A 9,530-nucleotide genomic window follows, 5' to 3' on the forward strand; every position below is an offset into this window, starting at 1 on the left:
GCTTAAATTAAGCAAAAAAATGATAATTTTATGCAAATTTTACAACTTACTCTTGCTTCTACACAACAGACTATTAAAAAAACTTAAATTTGCGAGTTAGAAACAATACAAAGGAACTAAATTTTAGACCTACCTCTACACGAATACTCACAAACCCTAGATTTCAATTGAAATCTAAATAAAGAAGATTTTAAAGCTCCCAAACTGATAAAAATCGATTAATAACTAGAAAATTTGAATTAATTCAGCATGTTACCCCAAAAATTCCTTCACTAAAGCTTAAATTAAGCATTTAACTAATATTTGAGTGCCCAAAAAACTTAAACAAAAAACAAAACCAAAAAAAAAAAAAACTTTATGCAAATTAAACAAATTTTACATCTTACTCTTGCTTTTACACAACAGACTATTAAAAAACTTAAATTTACAAGTTAGAAACACTACAAAGGAGCTTAATTTTAGACCTACCTCTACACGAATACTCACAAACCCTAGATTTCGATTGAAAACTAAAAAAATAAGATGTTAATGATTTCAAGCTGATAAAATCGATTAAGAACTGGAAAATTTAAATTAATTAAGCATGTTACCCCAAAAATTCCTTCACCAAAGCTTAAATTAGGCATTTAACTAATACTTGAGTGCCTAAAATAAGTTAAAGAAACACAAAAAATGATAACTTTATGCAAATTAAACGAATGGAAAGAAGTTTAACAATACAATATTAAAAAAATTAAATTCACGAAGATTTTAATGCTTTTTAGCTCCAAATACCAATCAAAAATTGATAACTTTATGCAAAATTAAACAATAGAATATTAAAAAAACTTAAATTTACAGGTTAGAAACACTAGAAAGGAACTAAATTTTAGACCTAACTCTACACGAATATTCACAAACCCTAGATTTCGATTGGAAGCTAAATAAATAAGATTTTGATGATTTCAACCCGAAAAAGTCAAATAATAACTGGAAAAATTGAACTAATTTTTACCTTCTAGGAACTTTTTCAGCTATGTAACCAAAACAATTCCTTAACTAAAGCTTAAATTTAGCATTCAAATAATACTTCAATCCAAAAAAATAATAATAATAATAACTTTATGCAAATTAAACAAAAGAGAAGAAATTTCTTCTACGCTGCAAATTTAACAACTTACTCTCTTGCCTTTACACAACAGACTATTAAAAAAAAAAAAATTAATTACAGGTTACAAACACTACATGAATATTCAAAACCCTAAATTTCAATTAAAAGCTAAATAATTAATATTTTAATGATTTCAAGCTGAGAAAATCGATTAATAACTGGGAAAATTGAATTAATTTTACCTTTTTCCGGTTATTCACCGGATAATCAATGAGGAATAATGGAAAATTAAGCATTTAAGTAATACTTGAGTGCCAAAAAACGTTAAAAAAGAAAAAAAATGATAACTTTATGCAAATTAAACAAATTTTACAACTTCCTCTTGCTTTTACACAACAGCCTATTAAATAAACTTACATTTACAAGTTAGAAACACTACAAACAAGATAAATCATATTCAAAACCCTAGATTTCAATTAAAAAGCCGAATCGAGAAGATTTTAATGATTAATAACTGAAATTTTGAATTAAATTTTACCTTTTTTCCGGTTATTCACCGGATAATCGATGACGAATAATGGAAAATCAAGCATTTAACTAATACTTGAGTGCCAAAAAAAAAGTTAAAAAATTAAAAATGATAACTTTATGCAAATTTTACAACTTACTCTTGCTTTTAGACAACAGACTATTAAATAAACTTAAATTTAGAAGTTAGAAACACTACAAACGAGATAAATTATATTCAGAAACCCTAGATTTCGATTAAAAGCTAAATCAATAACATTTTAATGATTTCAAGCTGATAAAATCGATTAATAACTAGAAATTTGAACTAATTATACTAATTTTTTCTGTTAGAAACTTAAATTTACAAGTTATAAACACTAAAAACGAGCTAAATTTTAGACCTAACTATACACGAATATTCACAAACCCTAGATTTCGATTGAAAGCTAAATAAATAAGATTTTAATGATTTCAAGCAGATAAAATCGATTAATAACTGGAAAATTAAAAAAAATTGAATTTATTTTACCTTTTTTTTTCTTTCTTTGTTTATCGGGGAATCGAAGAGGAATAATGGAGAATTGACGAGGGAGAGAAGAACCGGGGATCGAGGGATAAAGTTGAATTTGGGCTTTGAGAGATCCAATTTGATAAAGTTTTGGACTGAGTAGTTAATAAGGAAGAAGTTATGGGTGGGCTTCCCGGTAAGCAGAGCCCAATATATATGTAAGGGCAATTTGCACGATTGGCCTTCATACGGACTAGTCTTTAATTTTTAGCCTTCACTTAAAAAGGTGGCCGAATATACCCTCAGGGGTTCGAAATTCAGAAAAGTAAATAATAATAATAATTTCGCAATGCATAGGTCTATTCGAACGAAGTTACATACAACTTATGCCGTAGATGACAGACTTTGCTTTGAGACATAACTAAAAGTCTGCCGGAGACGGCAGACTTTGCCTTATAAGATAAACTTTTTGCAAAGCCTTGCCTTGCGATTTTTTTTTTTTTTTTTTTTACTGAGAGGGGTTCAAATCCAAAATCTCGGGGTATTTCCGGTCACCTTTTTAAGTGAAAGGCAAAAATTAAAAACCAGCAATTTGAGGGGAAAAAAAATTAAAGATCACCCCAAAAGAAGGATAATCGGCGCAAAAAAATGAACTGAAAAACCAGGGCAATTTGCACGATTGCCCTTATTCAGGGTGGTCTTTAATTTTTTTCCTCTCATATTGGTGGTCGTTAATTTTTGTCCTTCACTAAAACCCCTTGGTTTCGGGTTCGAACCCCGCTCAATTAAAAATTTTTAAAAAAAAAAAATCGCAAGGTACAGTTTGGATTCGCAAGGCAGAGTTTGCAGTCAAACTCTACCTGATCAGCCAGAGTTTGACTCAAATTTTGCCTAATCAGGCGAGTTTGACTGCAAATTCTACCTTAAGGCAGAGTTTTGCCTTCAGGCATAAGGCAAATCTCTATCTTAAGGTAGAGACGCATTAAGGCAAATTTTTTTTTACTCAGTTGAAATTTTGCAAAACTCTGCCTTGAGGCCTAACTTTAGTCCGAATAGGCCTAATTTTTCTGCAAAACTCTGCCTTGCGATTTTTTTTTACTGAGCAGGATTCGAACCCCAAACCTTATGGTATTACGAAAAGGTAAAAAAATACCAGCAATTTGAGAGGCAAAAATTAAAAACCAGTGCAGTGCACTTGAAGGGCAATCCGCACAAAAAAAGAAAATGAAAAACGGGGTTGTGATTTTAGGGAAAGGATGGCAAGTTGGCAACGGAACAGAGCAGGGTGCTAGTTAAAGCTTATGTGGGGCCGGATGGAGGTAAATTTTAGGGGAAAGAACGTAGATGCCTCCTAGAAACAAAATAATTATACGTCCATACCCCTTTACTTTCATGCCCCAAAATTATTTATTCGGCCCCAAAATTATGATACCATGGTATCACTCTATCTCTTAAATACTGTAATGGTATCACAGAGGACTTCTTTCATTTCTTCAAAAACACTCATCAGCCCTCTATGAAACCCATGTGGTGTATATAATATATTGACAGGGTATCATAGATAATGTTCATTTATTCAAAAAAAAAAAAATCTTTCCTCAAAAAAGCCTCTATGATATATCATCTTATATACATATAGTGAGGTGGCATCGTGGAGGACTGCTTCAATCCTTCAATGAGACACTCTTCAGTTTTCCATGATAGTATCATGATATATACCATATACTGAGATTGTATCATGGAGGACTGCTTCAGTCCATCAATGAGACACCCTCTTAGTCCTCCATGATACCATCATGATATAACAATATAATGAGATGGTATCACGGAGGACTGCTCCAGTCCTTCTCATAATCCTCCACGATATCATCATGATATATAAAAATAGTGCGGTGGTCATGGAGGAAGGATTTTGGGCTAGGAGATACTCGAGTAAATATTTTCGGCCGGCTAAGTAAAAGCAAAATTGGTTTAGGAGGGGGCATGAGCGGGTTAATCTTTTAAATTTTAGGGGTATTTTGTGTTGTTTTTCCAAACTGAAATCGAGGTTCTAATACGAAGGATGACAACGGAACAGGGTGGGTGAGGCGGGGCAGGTTAATTGTCTTTTCTCTCACGATGTTGTTCTTGGGTTTGTCAGAAACTTAACGTGGTCAAGAAATTACACTTGACAAGAGAAAGTTGCGGAAGTGTTTCTAAATCTCATTAAAAGGAAGATTTTTTATCAAAACTTTTTACCTCGAACTTCCAAAGAAAAAAAAAACATTTAGGAAATGAACACCTAGTTACATTATGTGCCATTTTACGTTGGGATTCTTTTTTTTTTTTTTTTTTTTTTTTTTAAATATATATCTAACCAAACGATATTTAGAAGTTATGTCGGTATAAGAAATGCAGAATCAATAAAAAAAATAAAGTGTACGTTATTATGCATAGTTTTATACTAGAATCAAAAGTTGAATATTTAAGCGAAGATTACATTTGTAATAATGATATGTGAAATTCTATGCAATTTTTTTTTTTCCTTATGTTATGAAGCTCTTTACTCTTACTGCGGGACTTTGCAGCGCGAATCCAAATTAGTCGAATTTCAATGTAGATACCAAATACTGGGGTTGAAACAAACAAAGTCATTTTTTATGTAAAGGAACTACATATAGATTGCATTTCTTTATTCAACAAGGGCAAAAATTAAAATACATCAAAGTAGATCCTAACTCCCTAACTAGAATGTACAATAACCTAAACAAAATTACACAAATCTGATATCACAAAACAAACCGCATTTTATTTTTTATTCAACAATGAAAGTTAGAAGATGTCAAAAAACAAAAACTAGTAGTACAGAGCATATATATACAATAGACAAAAATGACAATTGTGAAACTAAGCTTCATTGTGCCTTCAAGAATCAAGATATATCACTTGACTTGCTTCATTGTGCTGAAAATTGAGAAGTCCATGCAGCTAGAGCATTTGTCATTCAACATGAAACTTGGTTCTCTTGGAATAGTCAAAGGCCTTGTTGATCTGAGGTAAATAGAACATAAAGTCTTAGTTAGAGGATGTATGTATAAAAAGTAAATTTTAACTTATATAAGCAATATAATTTTTCAATTAAAAATGTTCAATTGACTCAATCTTCACTCTATGTGGTTACGCCACTCGGACCTATAGTGTTAGGGAGAATTCAATTAGCCCATTATGTTTGACATATAAGACCGTATGGATGTGTGAAAATCTCGGGAAATAGTATAAATGTTAGGTCTTGAACTGATACTCTCAAAGAACTCAGAATCTTCAATTCATTAAGTTTAGATTCTGGAATTGTCGTGCAACACAAAGAGGGAGATATAAAAAAAATTAGGTTGTCCCTCAGCAATATGACAATATCTTATGATCACTATCCTCAGGGAAGGAGCCACTGATATAGTTATGGATTCGGCATGACTAGTAGCTTTGTCTCAAATCCTGTAGTTGTGTTAAATAAAGTATTTAATATATATGTATTAAAGAAAATCTATCCAAAATCCAATAAACAAAAAAAAATCATGGTGCAAAACCCATAATTTAAAAATTATGAATCCACGCGTCCTCTGACTATCTTTCATAAAAAAAAAAAAAAAACGTTTGTTCTTTGGCTCAATTTCATTTTTTTTGTCTAATTAGAAAATATGCATGTGAATTTAGGAATTTCATCTATTTTTTTTAATTTGTTCAGAGGGGAAAATTTTATAATAGAGAACTAACTTTTTTGTCCTTTAATTTGCTTAACTATTATACCTTTGTGGAAGGAAGGGCTTATCAAAAATTGGCATCAATTGAGCTCTTGGTATCATTTCTTTTCTTAGCATACGAACTTCTTCTTCCTCTATCATCTGTCCACAAAAATATTTGTTTGTTACACAAAACAAAACAAAAAATGGTATATATAATAAGAATGTGAATGTTATAAAACAATTAATGATTTTTAAGAGATATATATTCTTACCTTTTGTACCTTCTCTACTGTTTTCTTCTGTTGCTGTATGAAGTAAAACTTGGTTGCCATCTGTGAATTTCTTTTGTTAGAGTAGTATTTTAAAGTTTTCATTTTTTTTTCCTTGTAAGTGAAATTAAAGCAATGAAATGAGGGGATTTTCTCTAAACTAACATAATATTTAAGATGACTCTTTGAGCGCATCAAGTTAGATATAAATTAAACTCTCAGATAGTGTTTGATCAAAGGTCACACTTTTCAACGTAAGCAATTCTTTTCAAGTGTAACCTTTCTCTAAGGCAACTCTTTTCAAGAAGCAATTGAGACCGTTTACCAAAAAGCATGGTGTTTTCATTGACCAAAGGCTAGTGACAAATCTACATTATAACGAGCGCAATTGAATAGTTTTGACTTAGACACTTTACATATGTTAAAAAACATATTACATAGGTACAAATAATATTCTGAACAAAAAATTCAAATAAAATGTACGTACAAAAAATTCCGAATCCATAAAGTAAAAAAATCCTGGAACCATCTATGTCAAAAGCCATGCTTGATGCCCCCTATGGCTGCGCTTTTGATATTCTATGACTTGATCCTTATAGGCCACAATTTTCATGTGTGATTCCTAAAACAACACTTGTAAAATACAGTGGCCTTTGTTATCACACTTTTGTGAAATAGGAAAAAAATCGTATATATCCTGTTATCACATTTATTATCAAATAGTGAATAGCAGGCCAAATGTTTCGAAAATCATGCTAATTAAGGCGAAATTAGCCACATCTAATGACATGAATAAACATCAACTAATTACACTTACAGAGTAATTGAATAATGCACGGCTCCTTGCTCTTTGTTGAGTATGAAGTTTGATCTCCACTTGTTTTGTGTTATCCTTTGCTAGTGACTTTTGTTGAGCCTATACATAATTAAGTTTAATTTTAATTAGCTCTCAAATTTTGTGCTTAATTTTGAAGGGAACTTTATTAATCATACTCTAGTATTATACCTTGTTTTTGTCAACTGATTTCTCTTTTGGGTCATCTCTCAACTGTAAAGACATTTTAAAGCTAAGTATATAAATGTTGAAGCATCTTAAAAGTCAAGGCATAACATATAGACCATACAAATATTTCATATTTGAGAAAATTAAGTCAAGATTTATGAAAAAATTAGTCATTTCATTAAAGCTCAATTACATAAGAAACTGACACCAATGTCAAAAGAAAAAGACATTAATGTCTCCTTATAACTGTCTTTAGTAACTAGTAAATGTCATCACTGCCAAAAAAATCTGACGTTTTCATGGGAACACCATCGAAAATATGATATTTCCGATAAAAGTTTGTCGATAAATGTTATCAGCGAGTCAATTTCCGACGAACTCAGTCAAAAATTTGTGATTTTTTAATATGTACGGATTGATAATTTGGAAAAACAAATTAAGTAGCTTATTACAGCTGAAAAAGATCACACTGATGATGTAAAATTCTTCACACAAGCTAATAAATGTATATTCCTATATTTATTAAGTAATAGTTTATTCTATCAAAACATGTGATTGACTAATGTGTGAAACACTAAATGAAATGAGACTTTAAAGTTTAGATCATCTTAATTACCACATTATTGTTCTTCATCAATTGATGTCGAGGAGAACTTGATCTTGTTACTCTTCCAGGAGAGTGGATTGGAGATTGTGAATTGCTCTTCACGAGCTGAAATTTAAACAATCAAAAAGAAAAAGGAAGTTGAAAATATTAAACCAAATAGTAAATGACTTTAACTTATATACACCGATAATATTATAAATTAAGAATTTTTTACACTGCGAGATCAGAACGGAAAATATCTACAAGTAATTAACTCTCTCTAGAAAGTGAGATCTGGTGTAATCTTAAAAATAAGTCAAGAACCTTCTACAACAAGTAAAGATGACCTAATAGTGAAACTTTTTTAAAAACTCTCGTGTATATAAGTTCAAGTCATATCATAGAGTACCAACAAGAGTAATGATGGGATGAATAGGGTCTTCATTTAAACCAGTAGTGCCTTGGTTCGAGCCCCCATGAAAATCTTAGCAGGTGGAGCATCTCCCCCCCCCTACGTGTGGTGCGAATTCGGATTCGTCGGGGCACCAATACAAACATTGAACACCATGTGAACAACCAAAATAATTCATACTGAATAGTAAAATACATGGTGGAAGTTCAGAGTAATTGAGATATGTTCTACCAATAGAAATACTAGACACCGAGTAGAACGAAAGAAACTCATAGTAAAGAGTAGAACAGGTGTTTGCAGAAAAACCGGTAAAATCATAATTCTCACCTTTTGAGAAGATTTGATGTTTGGTTTCTCCATGTGGTTAGCTAAAGGGATATGATTAATTCTAACTGAAACTTACATTTATATAATACAAACACACCATGTGATAAAAAGGAGTTTGGAGATTTGCACTTGTCTTAGGATCAGAATCACTTGTTGTTGCTCCATCACAAACATTTTTCAGAAATTTGTGATCTCTCTTTTCTACCAAACTTTCAGATTAAAAATCCCTCTCATATCATAATTTAAACTTTGTAATTGCATATGTTTAATTAAGTATCATAATTTAAACTTTATAATTGCATATGTTTAATTAAGTATAAGTAAAAACTCATGCTTAATTCTTCATATGATGAATATTCACTTATGATATTCATGCATACATATCTTATCAGTAGCTTAAGTTAATGATAAGTTTACATTCTTAAGTCTGGTGATGACAATTCACTAGACATAATTACAACAAGTAACACCAAGGGGTTGTGGACTTCTGGCGGGATGGATATGATCACTCCACCTTATCCAGAGTTCGAACCCGTGAACTCTGGATATGAAAAATATTCTGATAGCGAGCGCTACCCCTTAATGGGCCTTACACGGCGAATTCGAGTTATAGCATGTCAAGAAATTCCTAAATGAGTAATAAAAAAATAAAAAAGCGAGAGAAAATTTTGTGGCTCAAGATAATGATAAAGGGAAATTCATGAGGTAATTATCCTCACACATATGTATGCCTCATTTTTAACTTTAATTTTCTCGATTCCATTCATATATATTCTGTCTTTATGATCACTCGGCAACTAAGGTGGAGTTCAATACCTAGACAAAACGGCAAAAAAGAGACTTACGGGTAAGCATTTCAGTAGACAAGATTATACCACATTATGTACAATATATTTTTTTTTTTTTTTCTGACTCAGTCAGATGTGATCTTAACCCACAAGCACAAATTATCGACGTGAAATATGTAGAACATATGTACAAAGGCATAAGCGTAGGCCGGACTCACGTTATATGATATATACTTTGTATAACTGTTTCCTATTCGTCTTTTTTTTTTTTTTTTTAATTTTCCACCCGATGTCCAATACTTGCTTTGAGACTCGACT

The 9,530-nt window shown here is 31.3% G+C and overlaps 1 protein-coding gene across 3 annotated transcripts; it reads right to left on the bottom strand.

Annotated features, from left to right (window-relative positions):
* Positions 1–4,728: 4,728 nt before the first annotated feature.
* LOC132061019 (microtubule-destabilizing protein 60) lies at positions 4,729–8,544 on the bottom strand. 3 transcript variants are annotated; one of them, XM_059453901.1, is made up of 7 exons: positions 8,425–8,544; positions 7,716–7,811; positions 7,103–7,144; positions 6,914–7,012; positions 6,100–6,159; positions 5,892–5,986; positions 4,729–5,138 (listed from the first exon to the last, which is right to left on the bottom strand). In XM_059453901.1, exons 1-7 carry the CDS (start codon positions 8,455–8,457, stop codon positions 5,030–5,032), a joined length of 534 nt encoding a protein of 177 aa, XP_059309884.1. In that variant the 5' UTR covers positions 8,458–8,544; the 3' UTR covers positions 4,729–5,029. The 3 variants fall into 3 exon arrangements, with proteins under 3 accessions (XP_059309884.1, XP_059309885.1, XP_059309886.1); XM_059453902.1 differs by lacking the exon at positions 7,103–7,144; XM_059453903.1 differs by lacking the exon at positions 7,716–7,811 and having other exon boundaries at positions 8,425–8,457.
* Between the last annotated feature and the right edge of the window lie 986 nt (positions 8,545–9,530).

Source organism: Lycium ferocissimum, chromosome 6, assembly GCF_029784015.1.
Source record: "Lycium ferocissimum isolate CSIRO_LF1 chromosome 6, AGI_CSIRO_Lferr_CH_V1, whole genome shotgun sequence".
Lineage (NCBI taxonomy): Eukaryota > Viridiplantae > Streptophyta > Magnoliopsida > Solanales > Solanaceae > Lycium > Lycium ferocissimum.

Bases quoted from the DNA above. Each gene is read 5' to 3' on its own strand.
- LOC132061019 (XM_059453901.1), bottom strand. From the start codon at position 8,457: ATGGAGAAACCAAACATCAAATCTTCTCAAAAG. The intron at 7,013-7,102 runs GTATAATACTAG...AATTATGTATAG, and splicing joins AATCAGTTGACAAAAACAAG to GCTCAACAAAAGTCACTAGC. The intron at 5,139-5,891 runs GTATAATAGTTA...TATTTACCTCAG, and splicing joins AAGCCCTTCCTTCCACAAAG to ATCAACAAGGCCTTTGACTA.